Source organism: Pelophylax lessonae, assembly GCF_965119305.1.
Source record: "Pelophylax lessonae genome assembly, chromosome: 2".
Taxonomy (NCBI): domain Eukaryota; kingdom Metazoa; phylum Chordata; class Amphibia; order Anura; family Ranidae; genus Pelophylax; species Pelophylax lessonae.
The window spans coordinates 680201122-680219577 of NC_138769.1; the positions used below are offsets into that span (position 1 = coordinate 680201122).

Consider the following 18456-nt stretch of genomic DNA (forward strand, 5'->3'; position numbering starts at 1 on the left):
AGGAGTCCCTTCTTAGGAAGTGGACTATCCCATTGGTGCTGGACCCCCCCCCCCCCCCGGGTTTCCAGATTTAAACAAGGCAACCATGATTCCGGTTGAAGAGTCCCTGCCTGGCCTTTAAGGACCCGGCTGACCGGAAAGCGGAGGCTGTGGCCCGCACTATGTACACCTAGCTGGTTCGGCACTGAGGCCAGTATTTACCATTGCCCTGGTGTCACAAACTCTGACCAAGTGGGCTAAGCTCCTACGACGTGACCTGGAGGGAGAACAGCTCCCCCTGCCTTTGCTAAGCTGGTGGACCAGCTGGTCCAGGGGCTGCAATTTCTGTGATGCCTCTTTGAATGCGGCTCCTCTGGCCTTGACTGATCTTCCCTTTCAAGGAGATCGCCTGTTTAGAGCTACCCTGGATGACATCATTAAAGGTCTCACGGGGGAAGAGTACCTTTCCTCCGCATGCTGCTAAGGGTAAAGAACCTTGTTGTACACATAGACCTTCCTTCTCGGCTCATAAGAAGTTTTTCCGGCCCTCAGGTTAGACTGACGAGGGCTTGAACCCTTTCAGGGCCTCCTCTGGCGTCTCCAAACAAATCTAATCTGGCAAGCTGAGAGCGGCCTTCTCCAGACCCCGGACAAGGCTCCTTCTGAATAAAGGTGCACCCTCACCTGTATCGGGGGTAGGGGGACGTCTTGGCTGGTTTCCGGACCCGTGGACTTCCCTGGTACAAGACAAGTGGGTCCACAAAGGTATTCGGTCCGACTACAGGATTGAGTTTCGCTCTTGTCCCCTGGCTAGGTTTTTTTCCTTCCAACCTGCCCCTAGACTGCTTAGGCTACAATTCGCATCCTGCTGTCCAACAAATGGTCATTCCCCCTGGACTTGTATGCGAGTGCTGGGCCTGATGGTGTCTACCTTCGAGGCGGTTCCATATGCACAGTTCCACACAAGGTCCCTGCAAAGGGAAATTCTGACCAAGTGGGACAAGACTCCGCAGTCTCTGGACAAGCAGATCCGGATGGGTCGGGGAACCAAGGATTCCCTGATATGGTGGCTTTGTTCTCTGGCACTTCGGCTGGGAAAATCCTTCCTCCCCTTTTATTGGACAGTGATCACCACGGATGCCAGCCTGTCTGGCTGGGGATGCGTCCTGGGCAAGCATTCTGCTCAGGAGATCTGGACGCTGGAAGAGTCCAGACTACCGATCAATGTCCTGGAACTCCGAGCGATCAGGCTGTGTCTGGATTATTAGATGAATTGCCTTCAGGGATCAGACAATGCCACGGCAGTGGCTTATGTCAATCACCAAGGGGGCACAAGAAGTGCCCTGGCGGGTGTGGAGGCATCCGGCATTCTAAGGTGTGCAGAACGGTTCGTTCCAGCTCTCCCTGCCTTACGCATTCCCGGGGTGGAAAATTGGTAGGCGGATTATCTTAGTCGGTAGGTGCTGGACCACGGGGAATGGTCCCGTCATCCGTAGGTGTTTCATTAGCTGTGTCTCCGGTGGGAAACCCCCGAGGTGGATCTGTTGGCGTTTCGGCCCAACGAAAAGGACCAGAGGTTTGTGGCTCAGTAAAGGGATCCACTGGCTGACGCCACAGAGGCGCTGGTGGCTCAGTGGGGTCAGTATCGTCTGATCTATGCCCTCCCTTCTCTCAAGCTTCTGCCCAGACTCCTATGCAGGATCAAGGCAGAAGGGTTTCTGGTCATCTTAGTGGCACCGGACTGGCTTCGCCGGGCTTGGTACACCGATCTGGTGTGGCTGGTCGCTGACGTTCCTTGAAAGCTTCTTCTTAGGGAGGATCTGCTGTCCCAAGGACCAATCTTTCGTCCTGCTTTACAGTCGCTGGCTTTGACGGCTTGGCTGTTAAACGCCAGGTGCTGAAGGATAGAGGTATGTCTGAGTCTGTGAATCCTACGTTGTTAAAAGCTAGGAAATCTACTTTGAGGAAGATCTACCATTGTACGTGGAAGATGTACATTGCGTGGGTTGAGTCTTTTGGGGTTCATCCTCGCTCCTTCTCGTGGCTCGGGTCTTTACCTTCCTTCAACGAGGGGTTTAACAGAAATTGGCCTTGAGTACCATCAAAGGCCAGGTATCGGCCTTGGCAGTTCTTTTTCCGACCATTGGCCACACACTCCCTGTTGCGTACTTTCTTCAGGGTGTCTGACATTTGGTTCCTCCAGTGCGGTTTCAGTTGCCGCCGTGGGACCTCAATTTGGTGCTTTCAGCCCTCCAGAAGCCTTCCTTTAAGAATCTTCGGGAGATTCCCTTGCTTACACTGTCTCAGAAGGTCATTTTTTTGGTGGCTATTACCTCTGCGCGCAGGGTGTCGGAACTGGCGGCGTTCTCCTGTCATTCACCTTACCTGGTGATTCACAGAGATGAGGTGGTTCTTTGCCCCTGTCAGTCGTTCCTCCCAAAGGTTGTCTCTGATTTTCATTTGAATGAAAACATTGTGTTGCCTTCCCTGTGTCCCAGGCCTAAACATCCGAAGGAAATTGCCTTGCATGCCTTGGATGTGGTCCGGGCAATTACAATGTACCTGGCAGCTACGGAGTCTTTCAGGAAGTCAGACTCACTATTTGTGCTCCCTAGTGATTGACCGATATCGGTTTTTCGTTGCCGATACCGATATTTTGGCCAATGCGTATCGGTATCGGCCAATATGTGCTGATATTTTCGTACATTTAAAAAAAAAATTTTTTTCTTGACAGGTACTCTTGTGGAGGGATCTGGGGGTGGGGGGACCCCAAACCCCTCCTTTTTTTTTTAATCTGGCGCCAGTACCCGGAAGTGATGTCATGACATCACTTCTGGGTTATTGCATGGAGACTCGATCAGAGCCGAATGCGGCTTTGAACGGGTCTTTGGCGGCCGTGCAGGCTGGTTGCCCGGGTCTCCCCCAGTGGGACGGGAGACCCGGGCGAGCCGTGGAAGGCGGCGGGAGGGGGGGATTCTAAGCCGCATCGGTTGTCATTACAAGACAGCCGACCCTCGGCTAGGGACACCGGTACCGGGGAGATGCCTCTAGCTGCAGGCATCACTCCGGTACAAACACTTTCCCCGAAATATCGGTAACTTCCGGGGCCCATTCCGATATATCGGGGAAAGTGCATATCGAGCCTCGATATATCGGCTTTGCCAATAATTGGTCGATCCCTAGTGCTTACGAATGGACCTCGGAAAGGGTTGTCTGCTTCCCCTTCAACCATTTCCAGATGGATCAGACAGATGGTGATTCAGGCCTATTTAATCAAGGGTCCGGTGCCTCCTTTCCCTGTTAAGGCGCATTCTACTTGGGCGCTTAGTGCCTCCTGGGCCTTCCGTCATCAGCCGTCAGTGACACAGGTTTGCAAGGCGGCCACCTGGTCGTCGGTGCACACTTTCAAAAAGTTTTATAAAGTGAATGTGTTGGCATCTGCAAATGTTTCTTTTGGCCACAAGGTTTTGCAGGCTGCTGTTTAGAGGACCCGATCCTCTTTGAGGGTGTATTGTTTTTTTCAGGTGGGCTCCAGTTGTTTTGGCTGGGCTCATGTTGCCTGGTTGGCTACTGTTTAGCCTCGGGAATTTTTTGCTGTTCCCACCCCTCATGTTTTACACTGCATTGGGACGTCCCAATAGTTATCAAGATCAGGAGCTGTGTCCGTCAATGAACGAAAGAGTAAATGGGATTTTTGACTTACCATAAAATCTATTTCTCTGATTTTCATTGACGGACACAGCACCCACTCCTCTGTGGAGTTTTAATTCTTCTGACACTGCTTGTAACAAAACTGAGTACCTATAGCAGAGAGAGGGAGTATACCCCCTGGGATTGCCCATAGGCGTAGCCAGATTATTTTTCTGCCTCGTGTCCTACTCCTGTAGGGGGCAGTATAACCCAATGGTTATGAAGATCAAGAGCTGCGTCAGTCAATGAACATCAGAGAAATGGATTTTACGGTAAGTCAAAAAATCCAATTTTTTGCTAGAAAATTACTTAGAACCCCCAAACATTTTTTTTTTTTTTTTTTTTTTTAGCAGAGACCCTAGAGAATAAAATGGAGATAGTTGTCACACCGTATTTGCGCAGCGGTCTTGCAAACACAATTTTTTTTGGAAAAAATACACAATTGTGAATTAAAAAAATAAGAAAATAGTAAAGTTAGCCCAATGTTTTTCTATATTGTGGAGAATGGCATTGAGGGGACTCCAGAAGAGGAGATATGTTTCCACTCTGGAATACTGAATTTGGAACTGTGTGTAAGCCTGTCTGTTCAACAGAAGCCAACAGTTTGATCGACTTCTATCAAACTGTCCTGCTGGAAAACTCGGCATTTAGTGCCAGTTCACATTTCTGCGATCACAGAGATCGCATGTAATTCGGAGCGCGCTGCTCCTAAAAATTACATGCAATCTCTGTGCGTTGCAAATTCGCACCGCAATCGCACCTAACTCGCACAGGACCCTTTTTTTGGTCCGCAGCAACACTAGTGCGATCCGATTCTCTGCGTACTTTCAGATCTCATTGCGATATGCCATCTGATCTGGGGGTGTCGTTAACTTCTAATTGACACCCCCAGCATATCGCATATGGCAGTGTGAACTGCTGTATATTCGCAGTGCTCCCGCATCGCAGAAATGTGAACCGGCACTAAATCAGCTCAAAGGATTTCTGGCAGGATCAACTAGTAATTTTTCCACTTGTCGAACAGCTACAATAGAACACTTCTAATGGTATATTACCAGACCAAAAGAGTAGAAGTAAAAGAAATTAATTTAGGTTTTACATAATTACCGGCTTCTTGTAAGTTCATTGATCAGGTAATCAAAAATGTTTTGATGCATTTATAAATTTATAGCTAAAAATACCCAACTTTTTTTATTGTGAGAATAAAAATTGCGGAACGTAGGAAACAATAGGGCTGGGTCGGTTTTCAGAAGCTGGCAACACCCTATTTAAATATAACTTTCAAGAGCAAATGTTGTCTTGTTTAGCATCATCTGCTTTACGTAGAACAGTGTGATCTCTATCTGGTGCAGAGAGAAGAACAGAAGAAATGCTGAGTGGAGGATTACAAGAGAGGAACTGAGCTGTCCTTGTTACTTCTGGAACTGCATCACCAGGACGGTCATGGTCTCCGCAGCTGTGATGATGTCATGATCATGTGATCACACCCCACAGGGACAATCTTCTGAACAGGCAAGCAAAGCAACACACACTACCAAGGTATTTATATTTCATTATGATTCAGTATGTTGTGGATAGACAATTATTTTAACGGTAACCTTACTGACCCCTCCTTCTGAAAATACTGGTTGTCTGGCTTTCATGCTGGCCCTCTGGCTTCCCTACTTTAGGCCACTGACCAAAAATAAGTATACAATTAATGAGTACTAATGCGTTTTCTTAGGTCCTGATTTTCTGTCACTTTAAATAGTTTGTTTGGGCCAAGCTTATAAGAAAAATTAAAATCGCTTTTTTGTGAATTCTGTTCCAGAGCTCCTCTAAGTTTTATGGTTACTTGGAGACGCAATTAGTGTTCACCTGCCCGCCACCTGCTGCTGAAATCTTGTGTTGTAATATAACCATAAAATACAATAGCATTGTAAACACTAGCCTTCTGTTCTTTACTATGGGCTGAGGGAGGTGAGGGGGCCTTAAAACTGCAGTAATACAGAAATCCCTTTAACCACTTCAATACCGGGCACTTTAACCCCCTTCCTGCCCAGGCCTATTTTCAGCTTTTAGCACTGTCGCACTCTGAATGACAATTGCGCGGTCATGCAACACTGTACCCATATGTAGTACAGATAAGTGCAGCGCTGCACTTATTTGTACTACATGTTTAGTGAGGGTTTGTGTTTTTGACCTTGTAGTGTTTAGCAGGCAAATCCTATTTATTATTTGCTATACTGTTTATATATATCTGCACTGAATATTGCTTGTTAGTGGTACTATACCCATATGAATTTTTTTTCCACACAAATAGAGCTTTCTTTTGGTGGTATGTCATGTGATGTCCTGGGCTTTGAATGGGTGCAGCTGCAGGCATCATTCAGGAATCATTTTTTTTCAGCCGGTAGTTCCCTGCACCATAAGAACAATCAAAGCGGCTGTTTAGCTACTTGATCGTTCTTACAGGTGGCGAGAAGGGACATCCGCCACCCTCCAGTGCATCTACCAGCTCGCCCGTGCGATCCGCGAGCCGGAGAAGGAATCAGCCGCTTGCGGAGGTACATCATAGAGACTGCAAGGACGAGATGGACCCCGCAAGTCCCTATGACTCTCGGAGGCGAGGGGATGACCTCACGCCCGGCCTGGCAGTTTCCAATACTGCGCTCCTTTTTTTTTTTTCCTTTTTTTTTTACAGGCTTCCTAGCCTGTAGGAGAAATATGAGGTCTTAACTGACCCCAGATCTCCCTATAAAGAGGACCTGTCATTCACTATTCCTATTACAAGGGATGTTTACATTCCTTGTAATAGGAATAAAAGTGATCAAAAAACATAAAAAAATTAAAGGGAAAGTGTAAAAATAAACAAAAAAAAAAATTTAAAGTGTCCCTATCCCCGCGGAAGTGAACGCATGCATTTTCATTGCAGTCACATATGTAAACGGCGTTCAGTCCATACATGTGAGGTATCGCCATGAACATTAGAGCAAGGGCAACAATTCTAGCCCAAGACTTCCACTGTAACTCTAAAGTGGTAACCTGTAAAAAATTTTAAATCGTCGTCTATAGAGATTTTTAAGTACCTAAGTTTGGCATCATTCCACGAGCGTGTGCAATTTTAAAGCGTGACATGTTGGGTATCTATTTACTCGGCGTAACATCATCTTTCACATTATACAAAAAAATTGGGCTAACTGTAGTGTTTTACATGTAGGAGCGGAGTGCCAGAAATCGGGCGGTATGGAAGTGGTTAATCACCATTGGGTTTTTATTTTTTGCTAAATAAACAAAACAAAACAAAAATCAAAGTCAAATCTTTTTGAAAAAATAAAAATGCATTTTTCATAGTTTCCGTTAGCCTATTTTTTTTTTTTTTTTTGCAAAATTGTATTTCTTAATGAATTTAGGCCAACTTGTATTCTGCTACATTTTTTGGGTGACAATAACCCAAATATGTGTGTATTATTTAGTCTGTAGGAAAGTCCACAAACTATGGTGTATATATCTGAAAATGTATCAATCCTGATGTACTGACGTCCTATCTCATTTCTTGAGGCCCAAAAACACCAGGACAGTATAAATACCCCACCTCCCACCCCCAAATGACCACTTTTTGGAAAGTAGACATCCTGAGATAATTAGTAAGAGGCATGGTGCGTTTTTTTGAAGTTGTAATTTTTTTGTCACTTTGTTTGACAAATGAAGAAAAAAAAATATATTTTTCACATTCTTTTTATATTTTTTACATCCTGTCACCAGTGCAGTACAGCATCAACATATAATGGGAGTGGCTGTGATCAGGGACACTGACTGGTGACAGTACGAAAAAAAAATAATTTTATAATTTTCTTTTCAACTTTTTAACAGAGACCATTAAGTACTGTCCGTGATACTTTTTTTAATTGCACTAACATACAATTTTTCAGGACAAGCTTTCGGGGTATGTCCCCCTTCCTCAAGATCCAAGCAGTACTCAACTTTTTAAAATATTTCCTTTTTTTTTTTTTTTTTTGTTACATTTTATTTTTTAACCTACTGTGACCAGAGCAATGCAGTGTTACCCTAGTAACACTGTACCACTCTGGAGAGTTAATCAGTATTTTTTTTTTTTTTTTTTTTTTACATACTATGTTTGCTTATAGGAATGAATTTCACATTTTAACTGAATGACAGCATGTAAACACTGTATGTTTATTGTGATTTAGCTGTGATTGGTCACAGTAATTACATAGTACAAACGGGCTGTGATTGACCCTGTTTGTACCATGTGATCACTGTGGCCAATCACCGCTAACAACACAGTTGTGTGCAATGGATGGCATGAAAAGAAGCCATCCATGGTTTACAACTGTCTTGTGGTCTGCTGTGATTGGTCGCAGAGATCATATGAGGCTTGCAGTTGGCCTATATAGTGATCAGTCATCCACTGTGTCCGGTGGAAACGTAGCAGGTGACGGATCACGCCGGAGTGCGGACGTCATAGGACATTGTCCCAGAACAATGGGGTTCCTGCCCGTCCGTCATTTTACAATTAAAGCATATCTCCACCTTTGCAGCCAAATGTGAGAAACTCCACTTTGTTATGTTTTCCCATTCACACAGCACACCAAATATTAGTTAAAAAAAGTATTTCTTATTTTTCTAGTTGTTTCTTTGAAGCCAGTTTATACATAAAACTCTTTTTAGGCAGCTTCTGTTGTTCTGACTAACTTGGAATGTGCTTATTAACGGACAGATTAGATTGAAAGTGCATTAACATACAATGTTCCACCTAAGCCTTGACATCTGAAAAGCAGGCCATAGATGACTTGTTTTTTTTTTTTTCCTTCCATTACAGGTGGAAGGAAAGAAAATCACTTGATTTTCCCATCAACACAGATAGGGTCCTTTCACACGGGGCGGACCGTATTTTCCTCCGCTCAGGCACTTTTTTTTTTTACACGGACACGGATGACACTCTGGAGTGTCCGTTCCGTATGTCCGTTTATTATCCCATCCGTTTGCAGATGAAAAACTGACATAATGCATGTCAATGGGATTGCGGATGTCAGTGGATGACACCGCTGACTTCCGTTTTTGCGTCCGTTCCGGTTTTTTAAACGGAAGAAAAATAGGGTTGTCTTCCGTTCCAAAAAACGGAACTGATAGGAAAGGACACAAATCGGATTTCAGCGGATGGTCATCCGCTGACATCCGCAATCCCATTGACATGCATTATGTCCGTTTTTAATCCGCAAACGGATGGGATGAAAAATGGATATATCCGGATCGCCCGTGTGAAAGGACCCTTAGTGTTGATGGGGGAATGCTTCCCTCAGTGATATTGTGCTCTGTTGGCAGGGGGAGTGGGGAACCTTCCTGGCTGGCAGAACATGATTAATACTGTTAGCGGTTATAGCCGTCGGCAGTAATCGCATACCAAAAATCCAACAGGCAGGTTGCAGCCAAGTCAATCAATGGATCAGCCTGGCCATGCATGGATCGAAATTGGACCGTCCGATGCTAAACTGGCCAAATTTCAATCCATGTATGGTCGGCTTAACATACTTGTAAAGAAAAACAATGGGGTTGATTTAGAAAAACTGCAGCACTTGGAATCTGGTGCAGCTGTGCATGATGGCTATCAGCTTCTAACTTCAGCTTTTTCAATTAAAGGATACATTTACTTTTACAAAAAAAAAGTAAATGCACATTTTTTTCAGGTTAAATGATACATTTATTATTATTATTTTTTTTTCCAGAATACATTTATTATTGTTTTGTTAGGAGCCAAAACATTGTGCCTACGATCAGCAGGTCATGGGTGTAATGCCATGGTCCAGCAGACTGTATGTGTAGCTATCTGCCTGTACCTCCTGACACAGGTAGGCAGTTACACACTGACAGGAAGCCAAATTAACTACCAAGAGTGATCAACAGTGCCCTGGTTGTTCATTGAGAACTACAAGCTGACAGCTGCAAAGGCTGTCGGTTCTTGTAGCTTTAACATTCATAGCACACTTTTTTTTTTTTTAGATTATGACAGGGAACAAGGGGAGAAGTTTCCCCGCTTGCTGTCAAAAGGGTGGATCGGGGGGTGCAGGAGCCGGTGCATTTGTTACATGTCATACCCTGAAAATGGGTGTAACATGGTACAAAAGGCAAACTCCACTTTCGTGGGAAAAAGATAGCAAATAAAATAAATATATATATATATATATATATATATATATATATATATATATATATATAGGTGTGTATGTATGTATGTATGTGTGTGTGTTTATATGTATGTATGTGTGTGTGTGTGTGTATATATATATATATATATATATATATATATATATATATATATATATATATATACATACAATTGTGACATAAGTCATATTGTAATAGAATGTTATTAAAAATTACCTTTCCTTTTTAATCGGCAGCTCTGTCTTTTTCTGTAAAATGCAATATGGCTACTTGGAGGTGTTCTGTATACAGAATGTATACTGTCCACACCCCAGGAAACATAATTTCCTGCTTATGTTATTGGCTCACTGATTTGCCCAGAAGTCTGCAGTAAGATACAAATCAGATATCTGGCATCCCCTGCAACAAAAATGTCATTTTTGGTGAGATACTCCCATTAGGAACATGTCTAAAAGGATGCAGACCCAGCAGTTTTCCTCATTAGAGCCTTGCAGGTGCAGCAACTGGTTGATAATTATGAAACTACTCCCATTAGATTTACTTACCACATGGACACAGATAAACACACAGGGATTTTTTCAGAATAACAAAAGGTAGGAATCTGCAACAAAGTTTTTCTAAAATCCTTTTTAATGTACATAGATCACCCAGAAGAGAATATATATATTCTTTGACAATGAAAGCAGATTGGTTTCTATGCAGAGCTGCACTAGATTTTGCACGCTCCAGTTTAAGTTAATTTTTCTCCAGTGTGTACATTTAGTGTAAAACCAATAATAAACATCTGCCTGCACAGTACAGACAGGGTTAATTATGGTAAACTTAACTCCCCAGCCCCCTGCTCAATACATACAAGAGGAAAGCTAGGTATGATTTTGGCATTTTCAGAAAAGAGCAATTAAAACGATAAGCAACAGTTTATAAAAAATGTTTTTAAGTTTTTTTTTTTTTTTTTTTTTTTTTTTTTTTTATGTTAATGGAAACATATAACGAATATAATGTAGGTCTTCTCCCAGATTGACTACAAAGGTTGAAGTACACTTTAAAGCTCAGCTCCATAGCCCTCTGATTCCCCCTGTATTGAATTGTATTGTAACTGTACTGTCTGCCCTCGTGTTGTAAAGCGCTGCACAAACTGTTGGCGCTATATAAATCCTAAATAATAATAATAGTTTGAAACAAACCCTGGGCCCCAGTGCTGCAAGGGAATAGCACATATCATGTGCTGCGATGATTAAAAAGTATGCCAATTAATTACTTTGGATATTTTATTATTATTATTGGTACAGATGATGATTATTATTATTATTTTATTTTTATGTTAATCTCTCCTATCTTTTTATAATAGTCCTATACTCAGGTTATAGTGAAGTGTATAACTGTTCAGAAAATCAATGGTTTCTGTAATGACATTGGATTAGGTGCTATACCAACCCAGACTTAGGTGCCATATCAACCATAACTACACAAAAATAATGTGACTTTTTGAGAATCTCTGGATTTATATAATTCTAAGACTTTGTGATTACCTTTATCTCTTGCTTTCAGTAGACTGATATTGCAGATGTCTTGTCTGTTCTTGTCTATTATGGAAACAGACCCCCTGCATTTACATATCATTTCTCTTATATTGTGCAATGTGCCCTGAAAACATTATGAAGAATTCTGCCAGCAAAACCTGTGATTGGTGAATGACTTGGTGTTCCAATCACATCCCAAGGATCTGCTCCTGAATAGCTGGGATTTTACAGGCCATGTGTGGCTCTACTGTACATTGTTTATTTTTCTGGTTTTAGAAGGCTCAATTATCATGATTTTTACCTTTCTGCTGTTTTAGGTCTCAAAATGCTTGCTGGAATGGAAGAACTGCTCCTGCTGCCTGGAGAGGTGGTAAAAGATATGGGTAAGTAAAATACCTTTCTGTTTTATAACTTAAAGCGTATCTATAGTACATTTTTATTTTCTAGTTGTGGAAGGATTCGGGAAAGAATTAGAGCTCCTGTGTTTTTTTTTTTTTAATTGCTATCTGGGGCTCCATTGAAGAGATTTCCCCCACACTTCCTGTTCTTGTGACACAGCTTTACTAGGCAGGAGGTGAAGGGAAATCTCCAACAGCAAAACAGAAAGAAGTAATAATGCTTTTTTTTTTGTTTAAGTAGACCATAGAATTCCTGTCATATTTTTCACTTAATGTCTGGCAAAACAAAAAAAGGTCTCCCCAGACAGGAAGTGAGGTGAAATCTTGCTAACTGAGCCCTGGATAGAAGCAATACCATATAGAGGTTCTAACCCTTCTCTGCTACATCCCAAACCAGAAAATAAAGTTTGATGATGGATCATATATAGCAGGGATCTTCAAACTATGGCCCTCCAGTTGTTCAGGAACCACAATTCCCATCATGCCTAGTCATGTCTGTGAATGTCAGAGTTTTACGATGCCTCATGGGATGTGTAGTTCCTCAACAGCTGGAGGGCCATAGTTTGAGGATCCCTGATATATAGCATACAAGGCCCCTTTTACACAGGGCGGACTCCACCATGAGTCCTCCTGCTCAGCGGGGAATCTGTCCGCCGATCCCTGCTGAACAGGCGGATGGCTGGTTTGTGTCCACTTGGCTTATTTAGAGATGGAAAACAGACGCAGCCCGCTCTCTTCTGTGGGCGGTCAGATGTACACAGCTGCCTGTCTGTTTTCACCTGACTGTCATCCGATCCACTTGACGTATGTTTTTAGCGGATCGGATTGGATGTTGGCAGGTGTAAAAGGACACGTCTGTTTACATCCACCTCTCCATAGAGAATAATGGAGAGTCCGCTTGAAAAAACACTGACAGGCGGACCAGATCGGTCTGCCCGTGTGTAAGCGGCCAAAAGTGAATAATCCTAACGATGGACACATTGGAGCTTCCACTGTCACCTGTAAAGCCTGTATTCATAGTAGTTACTTCTTTTGTAAAGCACCCGGCTAATTATAAAAACTTAACCCTGCTTTACAGGAACAAAATTACCTTCTATTATTGTCTCTCTATTATCCCATTCCAATCTGTAGATAATTTGGAGGCAAGTGGCTGCTTGTGGTGCAAACACGTCATGCTCATGCTGGCATCACTAGCTAGTGAGACACCTTGTTTCAGCAAGAATGAACAGTCTACAAAGCTGGGATTCTTGTCCTGCATACTTGTCGAAGAACAGGGACTGGTTAGGTAGTGAAGCCAGAATCAATGTGGTGGCTTACACCCACTTTATTTTATAGAATATATAAGTCCAGAATAGCAAACTATATACTAATGGGTGTGCTGAGACTGCTCGATCGTGCTCTGATCAGATAAATATAAGACAGAATTCCCCATAGGTGAAATGTAAGTAGAACTTACACTTGTACTATAATAGGAATAGAATAGAATTTTAAAGAAGAATTCTAGGTATAGATATTTTCACATAGTTACGCCCAGTTTGGATCAATGCAACTTTCATATACCATATCTGTGGGATCCCTTTAGAACAGCCATTCTCAACCAGGGGTTTTATTGAACTCTAGGGTATCTCCAGAGGTTACTGGGGGTTCCTTGAGCTGTGGCTGATCGATCCTTTCTGATGGTGCCTGCATAGTTCCAAGTCCAACTCCACTTGACAAGAGCCAGCAGCATGATGCTAATGATTATTTTAGCTGTCTGTAAGGGTGGCATTCTGATCACAATTGTAGGGGAATTATCTACATTTTATCTGGGGTTCCCCGAGCTCTGAAAATTAGAGGTGCGCCGAATGGAAATTTTGGTACCGAAACAGAAAATGCAGAATGCACTTGGCCTAAAACTGAAATCGAAAATAACAACAGTTTTTAAAAAAAATTATATTTTTTATATATACAGTATCTCACAAAAGTGAGTACACCCCTCGCATTTTTGTAAATATTTTATTATATCTTTTCATGTGACAACACTGAAGAAATGACACTTTGCTACAAAGTAAAGTAGTGAGTGTACAGCTTGTATAACAGTGTAATTTTGTTGTCCCATCAAAATAACTCCACACACAGACATTAATGTCTAAACCGCTGGCAACAAAAGTGAGTACACCCCTAAGAGAAAATGTCCCAATTGGGACCAAAATGTCAATATTTTGTGTGGCCACCATTATTTCCCAGCACTGCCTTAACCCTCTTGGGCATGGAGTTCACCAGAGCTTCACAGGTTGCCACTGGAGTCCTCTTCCACTCCTCCATGATGACATCACCAAGCTGGTGGATGTTAGAGACCTTGCACTCCTCCACCTAGGAGTTCACCAGAGCTTCACAGGTTGCCACTGTAGTCCTCTTCCGCTCCTCCATGGCGACATCACAGAGCTGGTGGATGTTAGAGACCTTGCACTCCTCCACCTTCCATTTGAGGATGCCCCACAGAGGCTCAATAGGGTTTGGGTATGGAGACATGCTTGGCCAGTCCATCACCTTTACCCTCAGCTTCTTTAGCAAGGAAGTGGTCGTCTTGGAGGTGTGTTTGGGGTGGTTATCATGTTGGAATACTGCCCTGCAGCCCAGTCTCTGAAGGGAGGGGATCATGCTCTGCTTCAGTATGTCACAGTACATGTTGGCATTCATGGTTCCCTCAATGAGCTGTAGCTCCTCAGTGCTGGTAGCACTCATGCAGCCCCAGACCATGACACTCCCACCACCATGCTTGACTGTAGGCAATACACATTTGTCTTTTTACTCCTCACCTGGTTGCAGCCACACACACTTGACACCATTGGAACCAAATAAGTTTATCCTGGTCTCATCAGACCACAGGACATGGTTCCAGTAATCCAAACTGTTTGCGGGCTTTCTTGTGCATCATCTTTAGAAGAGGCTTCCTTCTGGGAAAACAGCCATACAGACCAATTTGAAGCAGTGTGCGGCATATGGTCTGAGCACTGACAGGCTGACCCACCCCTTCAACCTCTGCAGCAATGTTGGCAGCACGCAAAGGTCTATTTCCCAAAGACAACCTGGATATGACGCTGAGCACTTGCACTCAACCTCTTTGGTCGACCATGTCGAGGCCTGTTGTGAGTGGAACCTGTCCTGTTAAACTGCTGTATGGTCTTTGCCATCATGCTGCAGCTCAGTTTCAGGGTCTTGGCAATCTTCTTATAGCCTAACCTAGGCCATCTTTATGTAGAGCAACAATTCTTTTTTTCAGAGAGTTCTTAGCCATGAGGTGCCATGTTGAACTTCCAGTGACCAGTATGAGAGAGTGAGGGTGATTACACCAAATTTACAAAACTGCTCCCCATTCACACCTGAGACCCTGTAAAACTAACGAGTCACATGACATCGGGGAGGGAAAATGGCTAATTGGGCCCAATTTGGACATTTTCACCTAGGGGTGTACTCACTTTTGTTGCCAGCAGTTTAGATATTAATGGCTGTGTGTTGAGTTATTTTGAGAGGACAGCAAATTTACACCGTTATACAAGCTGTACACTCACTACTTCAGAAGTCACCTGTGTGTAATTTAATCTCAGTGTGAATACAGCTGTTCTGTAAAGCCCTCAGGGGTTTGTTAGAGAACTTTAGTGAACAAATAGCATAATGAAGGCCAAGGAACACACCAAACAGGTCAAGGATTAAGTTGTGGAGAAGTTTAAAGCAGGGTTAGGTTATAAAAACATATCCCAAGCTTTGAACATCTCGTGGAGCACTGTTCAATCATCTGAAAATGGAAAGAGTATGGCACAACTACAAACCTACCAAGACATGGCCATCCACCTAAACTGACGGGCCGGGCAAGAAGAGCATTAATCGGAGAAGCAGCCAAGAAGCCCATGGTAACTCTGGAGGAGCTGCAGAGATCCACAGCTCAGGTGGGAGAATATAGTCCTGCACTCCACAAATCTGGGCTTTATGGAAGAGTGGCAAGAAGAAAACTATTGTTGAAAGAAAACCATAAGAAGTCCCGATTGTACTTTGCGAGAAGCCATGTAGGGGACACATCAAACATGTGGAAGAAGGTGCTCTGGTCATATGGGACCAAAATTGAACTTTTTGGTCTAAAAGCAAAAAGCTATGTGTGGCAGAAAACTAACACTGTGGTATAAATATGACCCCAAAGGATTTGCGGCCAACTATAACGCTTGCTTGTAGTAAAGTTAATAAAATATTGGATAAAAATTATTTCACTAATGTTGGGTTTCAAATAAAGTGCTGAGTGCTATCAAATAATCCAAGAATAATAAACCATTTAAGGTGAGTAGCAATATAATGGATGGCAAATATGTGTAAAATATTAAATAGTGAAGGAAGGTGCTAAAAAATGAGTGCAAAACAATCTAATAAATTAAATCAAATCAATAGTATCAAAATACATAAAATAATAAATTACATCATTAAGTGCCTCAAGTGCCAATGTGCAAATAGGAAAGTCCACATAAAAGTTCATAAGTGACTCAAGTGGAAATGCAAGTTAATCTTCAGTGCCAATAAAAGGAAAAAGTGCAGGTGCTCTGTGTTGAATCCTCCAATGATCCAAAATATTGGTACTTGTAGTGTCTTCCCACTGACAACGGAAGGGCTGGGACTGTGAGGAGACCGGCCATCTGGATGGGGACACTGCTAATGCTATCCAGGAAGGGGATTCCGGACCTTTTGAGGTACTACAAAGCCCAGCAGTGTCCTCTTTGGCCCTGGTGGCCATAAAGCGAGTATAGGTCTTAATACTGTATGGTATATAGGAACCACAACATCTGGTGAGTGTATTCTCCTATTATCCCCCACGGTGACACTTCAAGTACCAGCATTTTGGATCATTTGAGGATTCAACATGGAGCACCTGCACTTTTTCCTTTTATTGGCACTCAAGATTAACTTGCATTTCCACTTGAGTCACTTATGAACTTTTATGTGGACTTTCCTATTTGCACATTGACACTTGAGGCACTTAATGATGTAATTTATTATTTTATGTATTTTGATACCATTGATTTTATTTAATTTATTAGATTGTTTTGCACTCATTTTTAGCACCTTCCTTCACTATTTAATATTTTACACATATTTGCCATCCATTATATTGTTACTATTGGTTTATTATTCTTGGATTATTTGATAGCACTCAGCACTTTATTTGAAACTTAACATTAGTGAAATAATTTTTATCCAATATATTATTATCTTTACTCCAAGCAAGCGCTATAGTTGGCCGCAAATCCTTTGGGGTCATATTTATACCACATAATTCTCTTTTCCTGTAGCAGCTGCACTTTACGTATATTTCATTTATTCTATTACCCACTTGTTGGGACATCCATAGGCGCAAGGGATATACACATAATTTCTTGTAGTATATTACCTTCCTCAGAAAACTAACACTGCACATCATCCAGAACACACCATCCCCACCATGAAACATGGTGGTAGCAGCATCATGTTGCGGGGATGCTGTTCCTCAGCAGGGACAGGGAAACTGGTCAAAGTTGATGGGAAGATGGATGGAGCCAAATACTGGGCAATCTTAGATGAAAACCTGTTAGAGTCTGCAAAAGACTTGAGACCAGGGGTGGAGGTTCACCTTCCAGCAGGGCAATGACCCTAAATACACAGCCAGAGCTACAATGGAATGGTTTAGATCAAAGCATATTCATGTGTTAGAATGGCCCAGTCAAAGTCCAGACCTAAATCCAATTGATAATCTGGTACAAGACTTGAAAATTGCTGTTCAAAGACGCTCTCCATCCAATCTGACAGAGCTTGAGCTATTTGCAAAGATTTCACTCTCTGGATGTGCAAAGCTGGTAGAGACATACTTAAAAAGAGTTGCAGCTGTAATTGCGGCGAAAGGTGGTTCTGCAAAGTATTGATTCAGGGGGGCTGAATACAAATACACGCCACACTTTTCAGATATTTATTTGTAAAAAATTTTGAAAACCATTTATTTTCTTTCCACTTCACAATTACAGGTGCATCTCAAAGATTGGAATATCATCAAAAAGTTAATTTTATTTCAGTAATTTAATTCAAAAAGTGAAACTCCATAGATTTCCTATAGATGCGCTACACACAGAGTGATATATTTCAAGCATTTCTTTCTTTTAATTTTGATGATTATGGCTTACAGCTAGTGAAAACCCAAAATTCTGTATTTCAGAAAGTTAGAATATTACATAAGACCAATTAAAAAAAAAAAAAATTTTAATACAGAAATGTTGGCTTAATGAAAAGTATGTCCATGTACAGTATAGTATGCACTCAATACTTGGTTGGGGCTCCTTTTGCGTGAATTACTGCACCAATGCGGCGTGGCATGGAGGCGATCAGCCTGTGGCACTGCTGAGGTGTTATGGAAGCTCAGGTTGCTTTGATAGCAACCTTCAGCTCGTCTGCATTGTTGGGTCTGGTGTCTCATCTTCCTCTTGACAAAACCCCACAAATTCTCTGTGGGGTTTAGATCAGACGAGTTTGCTGGTCAATCAACACAGGGATACCATGATCATGTGACCAGGTATTGGTTCTTTTGTGCAAAAAATGGGTGCGCTAGATGTGAACAATGTGTGTTAAAACAAAAGGAAAAACACAATGAACAAAATACCTAATAAATATACACAGATATTATAAATGGTGCACAATGTGAAAAAAAAACGTGCTAT

General features: G+C 42.3%; 1 protein-coding gene across 3 annotated transcripts in view; it reads left to right on the forward strand.

The window, feature by feature from the left end:
• The window catches only part of MTMR2 (myotubularin related protein 2), a 65929-nt gene that overhangs the window by 5699 nt on the left and 41774 nt on the right, over nt 1–18456 (forward strand). The window contains exons 2-3 of one of the 3 annotated variants that reach the window (XM_082244561.1): nt 5022–5208; nt 11672–11737. In XM_082244561.1, coding sequence (XP_082100687.1) covers nt 11680–11737 — 58 coding nt within the window. In that variant the 5' untranslated portion in view covers nt 5022–5208; nt 11672–11679. Of the gene's footprint in view, nt 1–5021; nt 5209–11542; nt 11591–11671; nt 11738–18456 lie in introns of those variants that run through there. The other 2 variants (XM_082244563.1, XM_082244562.1) reach the window with 2 other exon arrangements.